Source organism: Schistocerca serialis, chromosome 7 (genome assembly GCF_023864345.2).
Source record: "Schistocerca serialis cubense isolate TAMUIC-IGC-003099 chromosome 7, iqSchSeri2.2, whole genome shotgun sequence".
In the NCBI taxonomy this organism is placed as follows: Eukaryota; Metazoa; Arthropoda; class Insecta; order Orthoptera; family Acrididae; genus Schistocerca; species Schistocerca serialis.
The window spans coordinates 432,186,464-432,210,873 of record NC_064644.1 but is presented as its reverse complement, the minus strand read 5'-3'; the positions used below and the strand labels follow the sequence as shown (position 1 = coordinate 432,210,873).

The 24,410-nt window shown below is 37.0% G+C and overlaps 1 protein-coding gene across 6 annotated transcripts; it reads right to left on the bottom strand.

Annotated features, from left to right (window-relative positions):
• Positions 1-6,020: 6,020 nt before the first annotated feature.
• Positions 6,021-22,901, bottom strand: LOC126412592 (histone deacetylase complex subunit SAP30 homolog). Of its 6 annotated transcripts, XR_007575319.1 has the most exons (9): positions 22,747-22,901; positions 22,383-22,593; positions 20,455-20,673; positions 16,172-16,366; positions 9,344-9,580; positions 7,361-7,545; positions 6,581-6,658; positions 6,334-6,478; positions 6,021-6,256 (listed from the first exon to the last, which is right to left on the bottom strand). XR_007575319.1 is itself a non-coding variant. In XM_050082254.1 (4 exons), exons 1-4 carry the CDS (start codon positions 22,809-22,811, stop codon positions 16,238-16,240), a joined length of 624 nt encoding a protein of 207 aa, XP_049938211.1. In that variant the 5' UTR covers positions 22,812-22,901; the 3' UTR covers positions 15,812-16,237. The 6 variants fall into 6 exon arrangements, 1 of the variants encoding a protein (XP_049938211.1); XR_007575318.1 differs by lacking the exon at positions 7,361-7,545; XR_007575321.1 differs by lacking the exon at positions 7,361-7,545 and having other exon boundaries at positions 6,021-6,253.
• Positions 22,902-24,410: the final 1,509 nt, after the last annotated feature.

Genomic DNA, 24,410 nt, shown 5'->3' with positions numbered 1-24,410 from the left:
ATTGGGAAGAAGACATTGGATATCAAAAAAATGAAAGTGAAGCATAATCGTAGGAAGATAGTGAAATACGTCCAAGAAGAATTCGGCGAACGCTTCGATTGCTAACCGATTCGGCTGAATCAGACGAACAAGACAGTGCACAGTGGTCAGACTTTGATTTACCAAGGACAAATAATAAGTTTGAAGGATCCCTGGGTCCAAACATATTTCCCAAAGATACACAGAGCGTCGAGGATATCGTACAATTATATATTAGGAAAAATCTATTTGAATATATTAGCAATGAAACCAAAAAGTACTACAGTCAAAATTGCAATAGAAGGAAACTGGATTTAAAAAATGCCAAATTTGTCGACGTTAAAGGCCCCAAACTTAGAAAATGGATTGGGCTTGCTATCCTTATGGAAACTAAGAAAAGCAGGGATCAATGATTATTGGTCAACGAATCTGTTGATACACACACCGATATTTTGCAAAACGATGTCCGCAACCGATTCAAACATATATTATCATTTTTCTGACAGCAACAATAAACTGGATAATGCCGACCGGCTTGTCAAAGTGCAATTCGTAATTGATTATTTTTCCAAAAAGTATAAAGAAACGTTTAATCTAAGTCAAGATATCTCAACTGATGAAGGAATGATACTGTGGCATGGACGGTTAAATTTTAAAGTTTACAATCCGTCGAAAATTACGAAATATGGCTTACTCATTTGGATGTCGTGCGAATCGAGTACGGGATACATTTCCTCATTCAAGATATATTCCGGCGCTGGACAACCTTTAGCAAAAACAGTGATGGAACTATTGACACCTTCTCATGGAAAGCGGCATCACCTCTGCATGGATAATTGTTATAACAATGTAGAACTTGCAGAGAAGTTACTTCGCAAGAAAATTCGAGTTTGTGGAATGATACGGCAAAAATAGAGGATTTCCGGAAAATTAAAGTGTGCAAAAGTCAGAGTGTTTGAAGCTTGTCAACAACGGAAAGTATTAAGAAGTTAACACGAGTCAGATATTTGTGACAATATTTGCTAGAGACCCAGTGCTGCTTTTATTCAGTGTGTATTATGATTTTAGTTGGTTTATACCACCAACAGTGCCTCAGTTGGGTAATCTGATCTCATCTTTTGGCAGCCTCCCTTTTGTTTCTGTCCCCGTCTGCTTTTGTTAGTACATTTATTTCCTCCTGCTAATATACAGTTTTGCACAGTAGGCAATGGACAAGGATGGTCAGGTGTGGACACAAGGGGAATTGGTACTGTCTACACAAACCTAGAAGCATGGAAACTGGTCACATGGTTGTCTCCTTACACATTAGCAATAGGTACAAAATGCTGTCATGTTGTAACATATCGGAGCCAACACAGAATGCCTCTTGGGCTTGTGCCAGCGCCCCTCCCCCCCCTTTTTTTTTTTTTAAAAAAAAGAGAGAACACAAAGGCCAAGTCTAGCCAGCTTTGAGGGGAGGAACTGTGATCCATATTAACAAGAATGATACTTGTTGTCCAGTTGCAGTCCTCTATTGTTTTATATGATTGACTGGACGTATGAAGATGCAGGATGGAAGCAAGGTTCTCTATTTGCAAGCAGCTAAGCATTCACTACACAAAACAAAGCCACTGCTTGGGTTGCAAAGCAAGTGGCTTGCCCACATGGGCCTTATAAGGCAACAGGAATTCCTCCATAAGGTCAATGATAAATTAGCTGCCTGATTTAATTTGAGAACCTTCATTTATTTTGTTCGTATTTCTCTTATAACCTCTTCTATTATTTCTTATTCCTAAACTTATATAACTCCCTTCCCAAATTTCTCAACTTCCATTCCTGCTGTATGTGCTGTTTGAACAACATTGGTGACAGGTACAACCCTTTCTCATTCTCCTCTCACTGACTGCTCCATTTTCATGTCAATTGAGTCTGAAAACTGCAATCAAGTTTCTGTACAAATTGTAGAAACCTTTTTGCTCCTTGTGTTTTACTCCTACCACCTTCAGAATTTCAAAGACTACTCAAGTCCACATTGTCAAAAGCTTTATCTGAATCTAGAAATGCTATAAATGTAGATATACCTTTCTTCTGTCCAGCTTGTAAAATTAAGTGGAGGGTCAGTATGACCTTGCATGTTTCTGCATTTCTTCTGAACCCAAACTGATATTCTTAAGATTGTCTTCTACCAATTTTTCTTTGCAAGCAAGCGCTTCAGTAATATCTATACTTGTCAGCACCTGCCTTCTTTGGAATAAGAATTATTACATTCTTCTACTACACTCAATCTACCCCATGGGGCTTGTTTCGATCTACATCTTTCAGAACTCTGTTAAATTTTTCTCACGGTTTCATTATCCACAATCTCAACTTCATTTATTACTTCTTCTCTTCTTATAATATTGTCTTCGAGGTCATTTTCCTATTATATATATTTCTTCCACCTTTTCGTTCTTTGTTTACTACTGAATTCATACATCGGCTTCTCTTTTCTCCAAAGGTCACTAAATTTTCCTTCACACAGCATTTATCTTTCCCATATTCATGCAAGCTTCTGGAGCCTTTTATTTTCTGTCTAGTCACTCCTGCTTTGCTAGTTTGCACTCCCTGTCAGTCACATTTGCAGACTTATGGAAATAATTTTATAACCATGCATTACTTTTCTGTGGAATAAAAATCAAAATGGATTCCACAAAAAAGGATTTTGGGAAACTCAATTCATTGCTGAGATGCAGAGAGCCGTAGACAATGGTGCCCACGTTTATATCATGTTTTCTAATTTCAAGAAAGTATCTGGTAAAATTCAGCATTGTTGTTTAATGAAAAAAAATGAGATTACCAAGTATTAGACCACATTTGTGACTATTCAGGACTTCCTTGTAGGCAGTACACAAAAATTTGATCTTAACCGTGCAAAATCTAGAAGTCTATGTTACTTTAGGAGTGCCTTGAGGCTGGGAAATATGGCCATTGCTATTTACAGTATATATGAATGATCTAGCTGATAATGTTAGAAGGCACATTAAGTTGTCCACAGACAAAGATGATGATGTCTACAGGAAGACTGTAAGGTTAGAAGATTGTAGCGAATTGCTGGAAGAGCTACAGAGAATCTACAATTGGTACAGGGACTGGCATTTGACCCTGAACATAAATAAATGTAATGTATTTTGCATAAATAGGCGAAAAGGTCCTTTACTGTTAAGTTGCACTATTGGCAATAAACCGCTGGAAATGGTAACATCTGTGAAACATCTAAGAGTAATCATCTGGAGCAACCTGAACTGGACCAACCACATTAAACTAGCTGTAGAAAAAAAAATCAGGCTGAGATTCATTGGAAGAATTGTAAAAAAACTGTAATCCATTCACAATAGAACTGACTTCATAACACTCATGCACTTAATTACGGAGTAAGTGAACTACACTTGTCAGTCTCGAATACTTACCAGGTAGGATTAATAGGAGAGAGAAGATCCAACTAAGAATGACATGTTTCTGTCACGTCTTTGTTTAGCAAACATGACACTGGTACAGAGATGGTCAACAAACTCCAGTTACAGACACTACAAAGGAGGAGTGTGCATCACGTCGATGTTCATTGTTGAAATTCTGAGAGCATGTACGAAGAAGAGCAGTGCAACATATTACCGTCTCCTAAATATCTCTTGAAATGACTACTTTAATTGAAAGTCAAATTCTTTTGTGCTGATGGGATGAGCAATGTCTATGCACTAGTTCAATGACTGCACACAATTCAAGCAACTTGTGCAAGATACATACTGCTCCCATTTTGCTGCTCCTCCAGTGTCTGCATAGCCACAGACGCATGAGAAAATAATTCATATATCCATACATGACAGGATGTATGAAAATCACTTGTAAAAGTTTTTGTCATACATGAGACCATCATCACAGTAACAGCCTAACCCACATGTTAGGAGAAATTATGACATCTGCTTAAAACACTGTCATTGCTGTGTTTTGGTGCTACAGAGGCTACTACACTCACTGATAACATTAACAAAGAGGTAGCACAAACACACATTTATGAGCTGATCAGTTTGTTGTGCAAAAACTTGTCCAAGCAGTTTAGGCTCCTAATGCACAATGTATATATTGACCAGTTACTGAGACGTGGCAGTACATGGAATGCACCACAATGTGTCACAGGGCATGTGATAGCAGTAGTATACATAAAGTGATGGACAATGCGTCAATGTAATTCAACTCTTGACTGTTGTGCAAGTGTTTGAATGCACCACACTAGAGTACAGAACAACGTAAAACATGTTCAAGCAAGAGTGATGCAGAAGCTAAAATGACAGTTGAGAATTGTGTACTTGTAACATGTTTGTGGTGTGGCCTATTTATATGAAAAACAGTGAGGGTGCATAAACATACAATGCATTTACTTGTATCTCCAGGTGACCGACTGCAGTTCAGGAGATAAAACCAGCTCATGTACGAAGATTGACAACAGAGTTAGTACTAGTACTAATACTTGACAGACATGAGATGTCAAATTAAAGCAAATATGGGAATCTAAATCTGGGGCAGTTACATCAACTGTACAAAGATGAATACAGTGACCCAGTCTTCTACTATGCACTTTAATCTCTCTTTACCTTTTTTAAAGGTGATTCCTGTAGGAAATGTGCCTTGTATAACATGAAAATTGTTGCAGAGGACACCCATGACATTCAGAGCAATTGGAAATGGGAACAAGTTACATTAATGAAAGGCCAATAGTACACATTCAGGAATGAAACAGGATTCATAAGGAAGGAAACATTACTGATGAATACAGGTAAGGGCAGGAAACTTTAATAGGGTTGTATTTACTTATCTGAACTTTTCTGCGCCATTTAAAGAACTAAAATCACATGTAACTGAACCAATGTTGGGTAATGGAAACTAGATTGCAACCCAAGAAAAACTTACAGTCACTTCCAAAAGAGCATGGATGGGACTATAGGTATTTGTTACTACAAGCACAAATGTTTCAGGGCACACCACTCAGCACACATTGTTGAACATAGGGCTCCAAGGCAAAGAACCCCAAGGTGGTTCTATATTGATCCAATGACTCTGTCAATTATGATTTTAGTGGGCAAGGGATAATCAAGTTTGGACTGCAGAAGAATGAAAATGTAACCTGGTTGGATGAACCACATTTCTTTTTACATCAGGTCAATGTTTGCATTCGGATGTAACTTCATACTGGTGAATGGTTGCTCAAAACATGCACCATGCCACAGCTGCAGGCCGTTGGGAGAGGGACAGGGCTGAGGGTGCAGTATTTTGCTATGAGGAGCATTTATCTGGGCTTCCACGGGACCTGTAGTAATAACTGAAGCACCATTAACAGATAAAGAGTCCATGAACCTTATTGTGAACCCTTCATGTGTGATGCCTTCCCTGATAGCGATGGTATCTTCCAGCAGGATAACTGCCCATGCATCAAGGTTAGAATCTACTACAGTGGTTCGAGGAGCATGATTGTGAACTCAGGTTGCCATCTTGGCTACCAAATTCACCTGATCTGAATGTTATGTTGCAGACAGGCACTACCGAAAGACACTTGCAAATCAGCTTTTGGCCAGAGCATTTGTCACAAATAAAGAGAAACGCACACCATTCATTCACACAAGCAAGCACACCTCATGCACATATGACCACCAACTCTGGCAGTTTGGACCAGAATGCATTCTGGTCCTAGCTGCCGAAGTCAGTAGTCATATGTGCATGAGGTGTGGTTGCTTGTGCGAATGAATGGTGCGTGTTTCTCTTTATTTCTGACAAATGATCTGGCCAAAAGCTGATTTGCAAGTGTCTTAATTGTGTCTGTCAGCAACTTATTGAGTCCTCTTCATGTTGAATAGCACTATCTCAAGCTACATTGTTGATATTCCAACTGGGAGTTTCCACTGTTTAATATGCCTTGTGTTTACAATATAGCTAATGACTTCAGTAAAGAAGACACTGGTGTAATATTACACATTTTACATACAACAACATAAAGAATCTCTGGTAATTCAACTTTAATAAATTAGTTGCAATACATTTTTGTTCAAATACACTCATCATTCACAAGAGTACTGCCTTAGAAGCATAATGAAACAATGATAATCAAGTGTTGACAGCTCCATGGTGTTTATGCTAAACTCAGCATCTCCTTTGAATCAATTGTTCTTTCTTCAGTTGCAGCTTCCACTTTTTTCAATTCACAATCTCTATTTCTCTGCCATTTGACGTGCTTCTGAAACAAATTTTTATAATGATTTATGATAATTATGTGATTCTACCACGTGAAAAAACTTCCATTGTAAGAGTTACCATGATTGGCAAACACTGCTGTTCATCCGACTGTTGGTGGGATGTAGGGACCATAGTATACATGATGAAGATGCCAAATTTCTGAAATTATCCAGCTGATAATGTTGGTTGCCATTACATGTAACTTTTCTAGTGACTTCTTAATCTGCAACAACATACCACATGCAAACCAAACATGGAGCATAAAAAACACACACTCAAATTAACCGCAATTACAGCAAGAAAATATGAAAATGATACACCATACCATAAACTGTGCTGCTGCACCAAATTTATCTTCATCATCAATTGTATTTGGATTCAAGTGCAGCTATACCAATGCCATCTGAAAAAAATAATTATTGAAATAATAATCTTTCTCGCAATGCAAGCTGCTGAAGTGCCAAACAGAATGTATGTTATGATTCAAGTAGGTGATCAACTATTAGTGTATGACCCTTAACCAACTGCTACCTTTTTCCACATAAAAGTTGCTCTTTTTGAAAAATGTGTACATTATGTCATGAAGCATTATCTGCAGATGATTATATGACATCATTTCCTGCCTTTTTAAACAAGCCACCTTAACTTCTTGAAAGGGGGAGGACTACATCTGGTGCTCTGAGTATTAGCTGAAATTTAAATGACGACAAACAATATGTCAACTACAATGGTGAAGTCTTAAGAGACTTAAATAACAGAGCCAAGAAAATTATTAACCAATGTAGGGAAATTTAAAATACATGATACTGACTGGTGAACTTGTCAGAAAATAGGTTTAACTCACTAAGAACGAACAGCTAGTACCACAAACGTTTGAAACAAATCATGTTTTTTCAGTCATCACAAAATTAGATAGTCCGTTACCCCTATACTCGCTATTTCTTCCCTACATCATCTTGTAAAGTAGCAATGCAGATTTAATCTATTATCATTATGCCATTACATTTACTTACTTAAAGGTATATCTTTTCCATCAGTGAAATTTTTAAATCTTTATTTGGCACTGCATCACTAAAAGCAAATTATCTAATCAATCAGTAATTACCTTTTGATAGCCATGCAGCATTTACTCTAAGCTTTATTACAAATATTCTGATATGTGGAGGTCTGAAGATAAGTTCGTCAGCGTCAATATAAATCCTCGACATGAATGGTAGAAAATATTCTGAGCTCAAACATAATGAGGTATCTTGAACTGAATGACCACATCTTTGCCAACCAGCATGGATTCTGAAAACATCACACATGCAAAACTCAACTCTCACTTTTCTCACATGGGATAATGAAAGTTTGGATTAAGGCAGTCAGGTGGATTTTTGATTTCCAAAATGCATTTGGCTCAGCACAGCATCTACACTTATTGTCAAAAGTACAATCATATTGTGTATCGAGTGAAATTATTGACTGGATTGATAATTTTTTTAGTAGCAAGGACGCAGAAGGTTATCTTGATTGGAGAGTCGTCGTCAGATGAAGTAACTTTGAGTGTCTCAGGAAAGTGTGTTAGGACCCTTACTGTTCATGTTTTATATTAATGGTCTTGTGGACAATATTAACAGTAACATTGGACTTTTTGCAAACGATGCAATAATCTATAAAGGAGTACTGTCTGAAAGAAGCTGCATAAATATTCAGTCAGTTCTTAATAAGATTTCAAAGTGGTGTAAAAATTTGGTATCTTGCTTTACATGATCAGAAATGTAAAATTACACACTTCACAAAACATATAGCAGCATCCTAAGACTAGAATATCAATGAGTCACAGTTGGAACTGGCCAGCTCAAACAAAAACTTAACATTTTCTACGGATATGAAATGGAATGATCACGTAGGCTCAATAATGGGTAAAGCAGGTGGAATACTGGGGAAATACAATTGTTCTATAAAGGAAATTGCTTACAAATCACTTGTGCACCCATTCTAGGATGTTGCTCAACTGTGCGTTGGACCCCTACCATATAGGACTAACAAGGGATATTTAACAAATGGAGAGAAGATCAGCACCAACAGTCACAGATTTGTTTGACTCATGGAAAAGCATAAGACAGATGCTAAAAAACTGAACTGGCAGGCTCTTGAAGAGGTAAGACATAAATTATCCCAAGAAAACCTAATTACAAAGTTTCAAAAACCAACTTTAACTGATGGCTCTAGGAATATACTACAATCCCTTATATATCACTTGCATACGGATAGTGAGAACAAGATTAGATTAATTACAGCAAACCGACATTTAAACAATCATTCTTCCCGCAGTCCTTACATGAATAGAATGGGAAGGATCCCTGATAAATGGTACAATGGGATGTACCCTCTGACATGCACTTGACAGTGGTTTGCAGAATACAGATGTAAATGTAGGCAGTGCAGTAACATCTAAAATTTAATTGTTTTATATTAAAAGATATCGCACAAATGAACTGAGACAGAAGGGTTTCTGGCTGAATTAACAGGAAAATATCTTTCAACTATTTTATCATGTAATCTGAATTCAAGGTGAGAATGATTATGATATACCTAGAATCTAACAGCTCCAATCTGTCTGCCTGACATTATTGTGCTGGAGATAGCTTGTAACATAAGAACTTTTTTAAAATGTTATATCATCACTGAAGTGAGTGCTCTGCAGCAGTAGGTCTGTGATAAAATCCTTAAATGAATACTGGTACTTTTTCTTTTAATTTGATCTTAAACATTAAATTCATTGAAACACTATCATACAACATCAATACAAACTTATGCAAAAAAATGGATCAAAACACCTCGTTAGCAAAGTTGACTTTTCAAACTGTGCTTGTCTATTCTATAGAAATTTGACAAAATATCCAATATTATGAAGCAATCTAAATTGTACTGCACTTCAATACTACTATATAGTTGCATAGGTTATCACATTGCTTTACTGCAAATACCAATACGAAAGTCACAAGTTTGTTGTGCTCTAGACATTGTACACATTGTTTAGACAGGCTTCAGTTACTAACGACTAATTATTGGCACATCAATCAATATTACTCTTAGCACTTACCACATCTATAGAATAACTGTTGGATTAACAAGCCACCTATAAAGAAGGTACTGGCAACACTTTTGTTGCATGTAAATATACTGTTATAGCCGTTTGTCACTTGATTTCATTTACTAAGTAACAAACATTTACAAAACAGTAACCAAAAAATGCAAAGGTCCTACACTTCCCTTTCTTCATTTTCAGAATGCAATTCACAAGTTGCAGTTGAGACCACTGCAAAATTTCATCAGTATTCTGGCAAAAAAAGAAACAGAAAAAATTAAGCAATATCATCATCAGAATCCAAATTATAAAAATGTAAAAAGGTGCATACATTGAGCTTTGTGGGCAATTGTGTAGGCATACTGAAATATTAAAGTGGTTACGAGGGGACATAAGGCCATGCAATAATTCAATGGTACAAACAATAACTTCCATCACTAAACAATATAAATTAATATCATTCACACTTAAATATTTTGAACAACTCCATTGTTAGAAACATTTCAGGGTAATTCAAATTGAGAAGCAGACCTGATACTGAAGCAGATCTTAGGTGGGATGGGCCATGATGAAGATCACAGAAACACAACACTCATTGTTACAGAACAACAGCTTAAGAGCATGTAAATTGTAAAACTGTTGCTGATGTCTACAATGTCAGCATGCAAATTTACAAAACCAAACAGACCATACACACGTAATTCAAGACTCACTGTTGAGGAACAAAAGCACCACTAGCACATACACCTGGACAGAAACCCTGGAGGGAACAGTCAGCAGGAGAAGTGAGCATAAGGATAATGGGCACAGATGGCCGATAAGAGGGAGAGGGTGGGGGGGGGGGGGGGGGGGGGGGAGATGAAAGTGCAGACTGCCCCCCTATCAATCTGTTCATTGGTACATCTGATGACACTAACGTGGTCATTTGCCAAATATTGTGCCCATTTCACATTGACATCCGGCAGTTCACATTTAACTATTTCAACTTGAAGTATGCCAGGAGATGCTGAAAAATTGTGTCTCCAGTGCTATAAAACTGATGGCCTTCTAGTCAGGACGCAAACACTGCAGGACACTTGTCTGTTGCCCAGCATGCCAGGTGCAGTACTGATCTGAACCACGAACGAACTAGAGGAGCTAGAAGTGGCCTTGGCAAGTCGTCCCAGAAAATCAGTGTACTATTTACCACTACAGACTTGTGCACCAGGAGCATCTGCTTCCAGAGCTGTGTGCAAATTCAGGCCTACACAGTGCACTAACTGATCAATTTGGATGGGTACACCAACTCTATGCAGCCTGTGCATTGTGGTCGATGGAGAAGTTGATCCGCAAATTGCCTTCATCTTCTAATGAAGCATATAGTTGTATTTATTTATTTAGCATGTGAACTAGAATGTCAATTGCATGCTCTTGATTTGTCCTACATGCAGAAACTAACCTTTAATAAAATGCATATAGTATTATTGTTGTCAGAAATGCAAAGGCGGTCTGCACCCCTGCATGAAATAACCGCTGGTCTTATTGATAATTCCCTAAAAGGGAAGTTCAGAGAGCTACAAAAACATCTGTACAATAATTTGTACTGCTGAAATTACAACCATACTCATTTCCATCATTCACAGTATCTTTATGTACCTGACAAGTATGTAGGGTGTTATGGAAGTTCACGTTTTCAATCAATGGAGTGACACTTTATCAAAAAGAAAGAGCATTTCACAACCAACCTTCCCATCATATGCAAACTGCAATCGTCAGCTAAAATACTGAGCTCTAGCTACAGTATCTGAATTAACCAGCTGATGCACGGCTCTCTATGAGGATTCAGTTTGAGCAGGTACTCCTGACACTTGCCAAATGGTGCAACAATTTGTTTATTTCTTCTTTCTCTGTATTTCTTTCAAGGCTGCTCCTAATTCATTTAGCTTATTCTATGTTCAAGTCAAAGTGCCAACTGTCACACTGCCCAACCAATGGGCCATTGCACCATACAATGGCTGCAAGCAGCCTATATGGTTATCTATTACCGCAAAATACCCTGTACTTTTCTAAGATAGTGTGAGTGAGTTAAATTGTTCAATTATATATTGGATTGCAAGTATGCTTTTATTCTGTTAATTCCTATGTCACTCATCACAGTAAAAGTTAATGTATGGCCATTTGGAACTACAGCATCTGCTAACTTCTGCATAAACCAGCAACTACATTTTATTTGTTGCACCACATTTCAAGTATTTATGAAACTATTTCAGCTTCCAGTACACAAACTGTAGAAGCAATTGTCTCTGTGTTAGTAAGAAATGTCACATTGGTATTTTTGCTCTGCCCACCATATGAGCTTATCCTTTCATTATCCATATTACCTTTAGTGGTAATTCAAATATGCACACTTCTAAGAACTAGTAGGCCGATGGCTTACCCAATTCAGAGAATTGTCAACAGTTTCTACGAATCCAATCTGTACAGTTGATATGTGCAGTCAAAATAATTAACACTGCATCCTTTTGTGCTTTAAGGCCAGAAAACTTATTCTCCTTGTGAAACAAATAGCTATGCAGCTCCACTTTCTTTGAAGAAAGTCTCCAATATTCCAAACCCAATGCGCAACTATGAATTCTAATCAAATACATTTTTCTCGTTATTTACATGATCTGACAACAGAACACTATCAAAGGAGTCTATTTAGTTCCTGTAAGTTGTTCGCATTGACAAACTGCTGAAATGTGAGTGCATCTCACTTCAGTGATTACAAAACTTCCCTATTGATCACTGAAATAACTTCTTAAAACACTATGAACATCTTTACTGGAGGGGGCTGCTTAATGATTCAGGTGAAATGGAATGTCTACGTTTGTGCACAAAAAGACTTCCTGATTAGGAAAACAAAGAACAGTGTACTAAATGATATATCATATGACATAGGGAAAAAATATATCTAGCGCACTATGTGATACAACTTTGAATTTACCAAGCAATGAACAGAGCTTAATGATATGGTCTCCATAAGACAAAACTATTTTAAAACTCACCGACACACAGTTGTTACAGACTGAGCACAAATCCAGACAGGACAAAGATGTGTTGACATTTGCATGTAGTCTCAACTGGCTACATTCACGTAAATGCCACAATCAAAATTAGGAAACCAAGAAAAAAGTCAATGATCACCTCACAGGTATCACAATCCATACTGAACATACTCCAAACACTGCAGAGTAGGAAAAGCAACTTTGGCCATCATTTATGTGTCTAATGCAAGAAATACTAAATTAAAATAGAACAAGTTTCTGTACTTGCTGGGACAAGTTTCAAGCTATATTTCAAATGTTTGCCCGTTTTCCAAACTTCACACTATCTCTTTCTAAGGTAATAAAATTTAAATCTTTCCTTGTTCAATGAGTACACATTCCACCTTTCATTCACAACATTTTCAGCCTGAATAAGTCTATGACACACAAAGATATTATTCCTCAAATCAAAGTTCAAAATACATGTTTCATGAATGTAAGATTCACATTGAAATGAATTGCTTATCTGAATGTATCAAGTGAATGCCACCAAAAACAAAATTAAAGAAACCTTTGAAAAATGAGACACAGCTGTATGGACATAAAGGATCTTGTGGCCAAGTCACTATTAAATCAAATAACAAGAAAGTGAAAGGAATATGTATGGTGGGTATTTAAAGAAAAACTTGACAATGTTGGGGAGTGAAATGAAGTAGAACTGTGACGAAACATCATGAGAAAAATTTAGCAAAACCCTGTAGATCTGAATAAGAGAAAGGCACCTGGTGCAGTTGACATTCCCTTGGACTTATGGTTTCTGTAGTGTCAGCTGAAACCAGTAATTTAATTTGAAATGGAGTGGTTGCACACGACAAATTATGTTCTCAGTCACTGTGCCTCTCTCTCTGACAAATATTCTTTCCAAAAAACATTATGTGATAAAAGCCTGGGATGTGGCCATGTGTGAAAGGTAAAGAGTATTGCCAATTACAGAATAAAAGATTTTGAAATTATTTGTTACTGAAGAATAGATGGGCATAGCTGAAGAAGGGCAGAGTATATTCAGAGCATTTGACAATGTCGACTGGAATGTATCATTCAGTATTGCTCACCAAATAGGAATCAGTTTTAATAACTACACACATGAAACTGGAGTAGTTCTCTATGGTAATAAGAATCAAGCTAGCATTCAAGAAGGGGGTATGGCAAAACTGCTCCTTATCCCCATACTTACCTAATCTGCACATACAGAAGTAAATCAACAGAGCAAGAGAAGTAGTAAACAAATGAGTAACATTTCATGGGGATAAGGTGAACATGTTGAGATTTTGCCAATGATGTAGTGTTAGTCACAGAAAGAAAAGCAGACCTGCATAAAAACTCCTGAACACAATGGATAGCATAATGGAGGAGGAATTCCATATGACAGTAAACACACACAAAAAAAGTTCTAGTCTGCTGTAGACACAAGGAAAGTAAGACAGCAGTACAGTCACAAGTGATGGAAGAAGCTACAAGGAGAGAGTGTGCAAGAACACCAAGAATGGTTTTAATAAGAAGAAAAGCATTCACTACAAAGAATATAAGCCTTGATGTGAGAAAACAAATAATGTAGATCTACCTGTGGAGCACTGCAACACATGCCAGTTAAGTTTGGACGATATAAGTGAGAAAGGAGAAGGGGCTCGCTGCATTTGAAACACAGTGCACAGAAGAATTATGAAAATCAGCTGGAGAGAAATGATCCCAAATGAGGAAGTTTTCATTAGAGCAAGCGACAAAAGAAGCCTCATGAAACAAAACGAAGGGCTCAGCCAATAGGCCATATACCTCAACATGACAATCTATTGAAAAGAACGTTTGGTGAGCGGCAGTAGGTAGAAATTACAAAGTAAGACTCAGACCGGAGTACATTAAACAAATAACGGAGGAAATTAGTTGTTCTTCATACTACAAGCTAAAACGGAAGTCTGACAAGCAAGAAGAATGGGGAGCTCCTACCACACATGTTCACAGCTGCTGACAGATACAGAGAGAGAAAGAGATATATATGTATAAGAATAGTGACGTCAAGAGGACACAAAGTTGCAACAGAAACCATGGTTCTTGTATGAAAAAAAATCAGCAGTTATATTGAACAAAAAGAGCGTGACACGAAAAGGTATACAATTCATAAATTAAGTAACAGTGCAATGGCTAACATGTGACCAGATGAGAGAGGAAACTCAGATTTAAGATGGTGAAATTAGCAACTGTAAGTAGGGATTTATTAATGCAAAAAAATTGTGATGTGCGCGTTTTCTAAACTGCAAGTATCACATACAAAAAAAGGAACTGGATTAATTACTTTTGAATACATTATGGGAGTGACAGATCAATGTGTTGCAAATATTTACTATTAAAAACAGTCTCGATCAAGATTTATTTATTTATTAATTAAAGTGACCAGTTTCAACCACTACTGTTGTCATCTTCAGACCATTTAGTAGAACCTCTTTCTGCTGGAGAATCACTACTCTAGCAGAAAGAGGTTCCTACACAATGGTCTGAATATGACCACAATAGTGGTAGAAACCGGTCACCTTAATAAATAAATCGTGATTAAAGACTTTTTAATAGTAAATAAAGACACTGGATTACTCCAATTTAAATCCACTACAAGGCACCTTAATGTAATTCACATAATGCATCTGCTACGTAAATATTAAATGCAGCAAGAAACATGCATTTCAATTTATAAAATGAATATTTTTATACTTGCAGTGGATAACAGCCACACAAACCTGTTACATACAATCTGCTGATATATATCAGAATAAAGATGAAAATGACAGCCACTGTAATGAAATATAAGAACAGATCCAAAACTGAAATGCGCTGATATACACTATGGGTCTCTGTTACATAAATGTAACCTCTTAGGACAATGTGTTCTCCATACCACACACAGATTCTAACAGTTTTACTTTATAGGCATAGGCAGGCAGTTTTCATCACCACCACACACACACACACACACACACACACACACACACACACACACACACACAGAGAGAGAGAGAGAGAGAGAGAGAGAGAGAGAGAGAGAGAGAGAGAGAGAGGGGGAGGGGGAGGGGAATGTCTATATTTGGAGGAAGGGGTGGGAGTTGGGTAAAAAAATGTGTACACTGATTTCATTGTTTCCAGATTATATCCCATCCACTCCTTCAAATCTTCCATATACTTTGCTTGTTTGACATAATGGCTCCTACAAGACCTATGATTTTATTTTTTGTTACAATTGGTCACTCAGACTTATCTCCACTTGTCAAAGTACACATTTTAATTTCAAGCTATTAGATCCTAACAATACACACTTCCTTGAGTGCAAAGAACTAAAGATTATAATAGTCAAAGGTCAGCGGCCTGTGAATATATCTTGACAGTGTTTAAACAGAAGAGAATAAGCAGGAGTTCCAAGATAGCCATTTTTCAGAAATTACAGACATAAGTTTTTATTATATAAATATGTTAAAATTTACACAACAAGCAACAAAAATTTGCTAGTGAATAGTGCCGATATATGTTCAAATATTCCACATAAGACACACATCTCTACAAAAACAGTGACGACTGCTTACAAATAAATGTAAATCAGTTCACAACTTAATCACATGTTTTTCAACATTTACAAATTCCACATGTGCATTTTAAACACTTAACAAAATGTACAGAAATCTCAACAATGCATTCCAATTAAGTTTGGAAAATTTATAAGGACCATAAATAAAATTCTGAAAACAAATTAACAGTACATATATGTACACAATGCAACAGTTCTTCATAAGTTAAGAATTACCATCTATGTACACGATTCAGAAGACCCACGAACAGCACATACAAGAATATTTCATAGTAAAATCATCTACGTTGCATCAACATTTATTCCGTTTTTCTGATCAAGCTTATTGCTGTTGGTTTTCACCATGTAAATGAAGAAAGTCAATATCTCCTTCTCTTTAACAGGTATGGATTTAAAGTGCTTCATCAGTGTCTGAAAATAAAAACCAACAAATGCAATAGAACTAAATAATAATATTTCAAAGTATAAAGAATTTAATGGCCTTAAAACAACTGCCACATCCATCAATGACACAAAACATTTTAGTGTAATGAAACTATCCAATAAAAGATGCTTTATCAATCAATACAGTTTTACGATGTAGTTCTGCATCGCGACAAACAGTACGCTATATATACGTGGAATGTTTCCCACATGTGGTCATCGGTCCCCTAGAACTTAGAACTACTTAAACCTAACTAACCTAAGGACATCACACACATCCGTGCCCGAGGCAGGATTCGAACCTGCGACCGTATCAGTCGCGCGGTTCCGGACTGAATGCCTAGAACCGCGAGAGTATGCAATATCAGACAGTACTAGGCCATATTATTGCACTTGTTATTGAGCTCTTGCCTTTAAAGTATAAACAGAAGAAAGGAAGGAAAACCAATTCTGATTAGTATACAATAGAAAGATGTAAAACCACTGTAAAAACTCTTACAGAAAAGATAAATAATATTCTGATTCACTAAAGCTCTGACCAGGCATAAAGGCCGGTACCTACCAGTGCCTGATAATGCACTTTTGCCTAGTTATTAGCGCTCTCTCTCTCTCTCTCTCTCTCTCTAACATTTGAGACTGACAATACCGTGCGTCTGGAGTTACCCAGTTCGAGCACCAGTAGAACAACACTGGCAAGTCAGTATGTAGATTTTCACAAAATTCTATTTTCATTCCCTATCGAGTTATTAGTTTTGACAATTTGACTAAGTTTGTTTTATGGTATTATTTGTGCAATTTATTGATTTAATTATTGAGTGGAAGTGTTTTTACAAGCTGAAAATGAAGAAAGCTGGAAGAGAGAGATTTCCTATATGCCACGTGCGTTATATTTACAAACAACTCCCAACACGGAACTGACAGCAGGAATGATGCACTGAAAAAGGCAACAATTTGGTGGCAATGCGAACCCATAATCCAAAAATCTTAAATATTTAAAACATGTTGTTGACAATGATGGTGAACTGTTAGCATCTACATGCACGCACATTAGGAAAGAATGCACAAGTCGACATAATCAATAGTGATGATATCAAGAAATTTACGACAATGGTAAGTATCCAACACCAGAAAAATTGAGAAAAAAGTTAATTAAAAAATAAATTTTATAGGATCTGGTAGATCTGCGAGACATATTAAACTAAATAGGTTTTAAATACAAGCATCAGAAAGATTGTAGATAATTTTTACCTTACCGCAATGACTTAGTGGCCTAGATAATTAAATTGTTGTGGACAATGAATTCACCATGCACTTCAGGTACATCACCTACATTCTATTTGGATGAACTTTGTTTATCATACCCAAAAACCATTCACTTAAGAACATCTGGCAGAATTTGATCCAAAGTGGGGTCCTTAAGGTACCTGTTTGGAACAAGGCCATGCTAACTGTTGTGCATAGGGGATGAGTTAAGACTAGTTTTGTTAAAGTAAGTCAATTAGTTTACAAATGTATCAAAACAAACAAGTTAGAAAATCATACTTCGGAAATAAAATCAGCTAAGTTTAAAAATTGTTTTAGACCAGTTTCTTGAATTTACTGGGTAAAGATTCTATCATCACCAACAACGTCAAGTATCATTCTGTAATCATGAAATTAGCTCCAACACAGAAAACATTGTAGGCCGACATAGCCACTTGAGCAGCTGCAAAAAATACTGCCTTTTCAACTGCACACATAAGAGCTGGGGTGTTGGATAAGAAAGATGAATCTCTAGATGCACTGACAAATGAAAGAGTACCAAGTAGTACCAATTAATTGCCAGTATAACCAGACTGCTCCTTTGGGTCAATTGAAGGGAGAAGAAGCCAAGAAAAACAACATTCTTAAAATCTTAGATGTTGAGCACTTACTTCACAAGCTAACAATGTAGAAACGCATTTAGTATGGACAAAATCCACATGAAGATTTTGAGGCAGAAGTAGCCTGAGACACCACACCCGAGCCTAAAAATCAACCGCAATGACGCCTTACAAGTGTAGACGATGAGAGCACCAAAGAAGACAAATGAGGAAAATGAAATGAGGAAGATGACAAGTCAAAACTGAGATGGACAACAGACATTTTATGCTTTGCTCAAATTGATGTGCAGAAGTAACATTTATAATTTAATAGAATACTTTAATGTAAACAAAATGTACTGTTACTGTTTAGTGTTTTTCGTAACCAAAACCCACAAATATGAGACTGGATTCCATAGGGAACTGGTGTGCTCAGCTACATACACTTCAGAAAACTATGATAGTATTCATAGGAATCAGTCACCTAGTAATCTGGTTTTACTGCAGATCTATATTTCAGTTACCTTATAGGTAACATCAGTGCTTTTAAAATGTTGTACAGACCAATTACGCATTTTCATTAGCCTGGTATTTTGCTTGAAATTCCAGCAGTTATATTTATTGCCCAGATACGCATTTTTGTCTGTGATTTACATACATGCCCACCTCTGATAATACCTAACTGTCCATAATTTTACAAACTGTAGACTGCAAGTAAAGAATCAAAGGACAAGGCTTTTACAATGTTTTTAAATTCCAACACTTACATAGCGTAAACTAACATTTCACTGCAAAAACTTAATTAGTGAACTCCAAATCACACATATGTGGATTCCTCAGTTAGCAAACTAATCGTGCATAAAAAAGCAATATTCTTCTCTAACAAACAGCAATAAGGAACCTGCGGCGTGACTAAGTGCCATTTTCGTTGTTTAAAGAACCGCTGTGCGAAGAGAGTACTTATTTCCATTGTTATCGACAAACCTCTTCCATGTAAATTAAAAGCTAACTGTTTTCTGATGTTAATCAGCATCTATTTGACAATTTTAGGCACCCCACAGAATTTTTGATGCCTGGCAGAAATTCAAGGCACATACATTAGCTTGGTCATGCTGGAAAATCCTTTGAGATATAGAAGAAAGCGATTTTCGAGGTTTCTGTGTCAATGAAATCACTGCACAAATAATGAATCTGGCAAAGGGTTTAAATGAGCTTGAATATGTCTAAGAAGGATCGAATTAGTGGCTGAAGATTGAAGCACGTGAACCTGGCTTCCAGTACACGAGTGACACCAAATTGTGACTGCTGCTTCAAGATACAACAAAGAATGGAACACTGAATGTTAAAGTGGGGATGAAGATAGTGACCTTGTTAGTAATTGTACCTTACTGCAATGTGTTGATACTCTTCTGGAATATATGGGACAGAAGATGTTTCAGCACATTGAAATTTTTGCTGCAAGGAAAATTAAATGCTATGCAAAAATGTCAACTCCTTTCACACGTAGACCAATATCACAAACTAATTTAAGAAATGAACAGACCTACGGTACCTATGCACAGAACTTGAATAAGCTTTCAAACAAAGCATGTGTTTGTAAATAAATATTATTTGCATTTTTCAATTATTCATCCATCTTCTCCCCACATTACACCAATAATCAGGGACATACTGTACAATGATTTTAACCAATCCAGGAACTACTACAAGCAACAGACATGCATGTGGCTACCATGTGTACACAACTTAAGGTCTGGCAACAGTGCTGTTACAGCCACCCGCCAGTACACCTTGACCAAAGCGATATTATAACTGAGGATGACAAATTACGAAAATTGTTAACAAACTGCACAACAAGTTAACATCTATCTCCCAACATGCCACACTCTTGCATATTTTAAGAATAAGAGATGGAAAATGAAAGTAGGGACATACGAAAGAGAATGATTTGTAAGAAATAAAATATTTTCTCCCCCACAACTCAACTTCAGTTGCAATCTTGGGCGATAAATTGAAATTTTAAAAATGAAATGTCTTGTGTTGCACAAAGATTGCCAATTCTGTCAACTGTACAATACAGCATATCATAGTCACCATCATTTTGATCTTGACTTAGCCTAGTTTTTCTTCTTTTAAAAATAGTAACAGTATAAGCATGGCATAAGCTGACTGCAGCAGAATAGCAGCTCTCTGCGTGGCAACACAATGAAATTTGTTTTTGCAACAAGTACTTACATCAGCTAATTGAGCTTTGTTTATGCCTGGCCTCGTTGCCACTTTGTAATGGCGTTTGTACCTTCGTAACGTATTCACCTGCAGCTGAAACAAGTCCACTTCAGGAACATCTGTATCAGTTTCATTTGAGTCATCTTCTGAATCCTTCCTTCGTCTTTGTTTTGTTCGTGCACACTGTATGACAGTCTTATGATAATCACATATGTATATGTGCCTCGCCTGGAAACACGTAAACATTATACATACACTCTCATAACAAACAATGTGATATTTATTTGGTTACTCAAGCATATTTTGCCATTAAACAGCTTTATGCTAACAGCTGACAACAATATGGAATGGTCTCACTATCAACATGCAATGTGTAATTTCCTGTTAAGTAGATTATAAGAAGTCCTACAACCTACAGCAGACAGCAATTCAAACGAGGGTGGTTGGGGGGCAGGGGGGAGGAGGGTGAGTGAGCTAGATTGAAAGGGCTAGTAGCTCCTTTGCTAAACTGAGGAGGAAAATAAATGATAAGCAGAAACGAAACAGAAAAATTACACCGCAACCTTAAATTGCTTATAAGTGCAACATATGCAAAAAGTCATTTTTAGCATATTAAATTTACTCAGTCAATTTCCCTGCGTCTCAACCTACATAAATCAAATGTCCAATGCAGTAATTGCAAGTTTACTGTAGGAACACTAGTACCTAAGAAATCTTCCAGAAGATACGATAAAATACTAAAAGCGAGGAACATCACGGTGTCGCACCATGTTGCTTATCAAGAATGGCGTGGGATTTGAAAAAAAATAAACACTGAAATTACTACCACAAACAACTGTGTCACTTCTAGTTTGGTGCCAATGCTCCTTAAAGAAAACAGAACACACAATACCAGGACTGTGGAAGGGATTAAGAGGTGATACATCACTTCCTTTTCCCTTCCAAAATTAGACATGGCTGGCACAATCACAAATAAGGGGCCACTACTAGTCACCAAGACATCTGCGGATATGGAGCGTATGATGCCAACAAAGAACATGGAACTCAGATCAATCTGTTATCACAATTCTCCCCCCACACTTTCTTCTTATCCACTATCATTGGCTTTTGTAACTCAGACTGTTACCTTCCAACAAAACCTATGCTAAAGATAAGTGTAAACACAAACAAACAAACAATAGGGGAAAAAAGGAGGGGGGGGGGGGGGGGACAAGAATACCACAGATCAGCCCTTTTACCTTCTACCATAGAGGACTCTGATCACAGCAAACTACATTAACATGCACAGCATAATATTCATACAGGGTGAAGTACCACTGAAATAATAAAAAAAAAAAGAAAATCTAAAAATGGGGGGCGATCATACCCAAAGAAGTGGATCAGTCAGAAGGCAAACATAACAGCACTCTTCAATAAAGAACCACTCACTTTAATAAGAAATATTACGCATACAAAAAGTTGTGGCGTACATACTCAAATTTAAATATCTGAGTTTTGAGATACATAGTGTTTATAGTGAATGTTAAATGACTTATCCCTGGTAGTTTGTCAACTAATGAATCGACGTTAATTTACTACTCTTTAAACTGCGAAAAACACTAGTACTTTCTCAGCAGATTATGTGACATCATTAGTCTGATGCAATACGTTGGAACGTCTATGTGAAAGATTTCGTACTGTGTTATTTGGTGCCTACCCGAGGCATTCTTTCCTGATGGTATCACTTGTTTTAGAATTTTAAATATGCCACCACCATCCAATGTGTGTTTTACACGTTCAGCACCGTCGGACTCACTTGCTCTGAACGAACGTCAAACTGCGCTATAGTATGAATATAACGCATAAAGCTTTGCTTTGTTGGGTGGAGTACTAACGTTTCAATATTAACGAAATACCGGGTAAAGCAATTAGTGAATAAAAATAGACGTTGAGATTACCACACGGTCTATGTGCAGTTTTAATCTTCTTTGAGTGACGATCTTTTGTATTCGTTTGCTGTATGACGCGTTACCAGCTGGTCGCATACATCTCTCTCCATCATCCACTAGACAGCACACTTGGTCCGGTGGGCCCCTTGAATCTTCTTCGCCAGTGCTGAATCCGTTCATCCTCGCAGAAACATTTGTCTTAACTGCAATTAACACAGATCTAAAAGAAAATGATATTCAACAAAACAGTCAAGTTGTCACCGGTGACAACAGATTCAAGTGGCTCTAAGACCAACTACTACGGAAGATTATCGTTTAAAACAAGCATCATTCACTCCATAAAAACTATCTCTGACTATTATATTAAACTTACACATTTACTACGACGCTCTGTCGCACTTCGTCCAACTCCAAGCAATGGCGAAAGTTTGTTGTCATGGCTGGAGAGTCAATACACAAGCGTTGTGATTGGATGGTTCAAACAGTCCACGCCCACAATAAGCAGTGAATAACTTTGTGAGGATTTCTTCAAACTGTATGAATAGAGACAGAAGAGTTTGAATTTACAGAATACTTACAGTGATATAATACCAGTCATACTTCCAATTCTCTTTTATAAAACCATGAAATGGTGAAATAACGTAATTTGAAATGACAACCCTCTACAAAAGAAACCTCCCGCTAGAACTTCTATTCATATTCTGATTGGCGGTTGCTGATCTCTTTGATATTGTAAAAGAGACCGTACGATTGGTCTGGTTTTCGCGGCCTATCTAAAATCAGCCAATGAAAAACATCCTGATTCTCCTATGTTGCGTCCATGTACCGCAGAAGTGGCGTGGGGTCGCGATATTCGTAGTAGGCTTTCGTTTGGCGTTTGAAGCTTGTTGAGGTAAGAATTTTATATCTGTTGTGCCTGACTGTGTCAGAGGAAGAAAAAAATTCTGTGAATCCGTTTCAATATGTTGCATATGTTTCTTTTGGTTGATGACCTCTGTTGTGTTTCGTATTAGTTAAACGCTATTTTAGAAATCGGCATTCTGTTATGCTGTACAACCGTCAATGAAATGGCTGCCATAAGCTTAACTTCAATACATCTTGACAAGTGAAATATTTTTTTCCAATTATTTTCGTCCTTAAAGTCAGTAACGTAGTAAATTTATGCAAAGACACATTGGTAATGATTAAAATCTAATTAGCTTTACTGGAGCTCAGTATCTTGTGTACAAACAGCGCCTCCTGGCGGATTACATGCTCGATGGTTTTATTGAGACACTCAAGGCCAAATTATGGAATCCTTTCACGACTTTCATAAATAAGGGAATGTTGTATTGTTTTTTTTAGTTCCTTTGGTGTTGTGCGTATGTAGAATACGCATCTTTATGAGCACTTGGTTTTTCGAATGGTTGGAAAAAAAAGAGGGGGAGGTTAAAAGTTAGTTTCATTTTAATTACCGTTTCAGCACAGTGAAACTTCGAAAAATATGTCGTTAGGGGTTCATATATAGTGAAGCCTGCTACGTATTGGTCTGTAGAGCGAATATGAAAAATATATAATTGTGTTAGGATATAATTAATTTTTTAAGCAAAATGGCGTGGTTTATTTAAAATGGCGGGAAGGAGAAGTGAAGGTCAAATTATAAGGAAAAACAATTTTTTCTGGGAGATTTTAGTATCTCTTTTTAATGTTTTTGTTTCGTTAAATAACGTACACTGAGACAATATGGTTGGAATTCGCAGCGGTAAAGTTGTTGGGAGCACGGGCGGTTAATCCCCTCCCGCTTTGTAAGGTAAGCACAGTTTGATCAGCCAGTGTGATTAGTGTACGCTGGTTATAAAGCTGTGCGAAAGTAATTGACGTTCTCAAAGGAAGTACTTTTCAGTTACTTCCAAACGAATGTCTTACAGTGTCGTTAAATGTTTGCATTTTTTGTTTACCATTATTGTACAAAGCCCTCATTAAAAGAGAAAGTTTATTTTTTTGTATTTGATGCAGGACTCCGTATATATGAAAGTTTTGTGTAGTATGTTGAAATAC

Excerpts from the sequence above, each read along its gene's own strand:
- LOC126412592 (XM_050082254.1), bottom strand. The coding sequence starts at position 22,811 with ATGACAACAAACTTTCGCCATTGCTTGGAGTTGGACGAAGTGCGACAG. Across the intron at positions 22,594-22,746 it reads CAGAGCGTCGTAGTAAATGT|ATCTGTGTTAATTGCAGTTA; the intron begins GTAAGTTTAATA and ends ATTTTCTTTTAG. Across the intron at positions 20,674-22,382 it reads AACTGCACATAGACCGTGTG|GCGAGGCACATATACATATG; the intron begins GTAATCTCAACG and ends ACGTGTTTCCAG.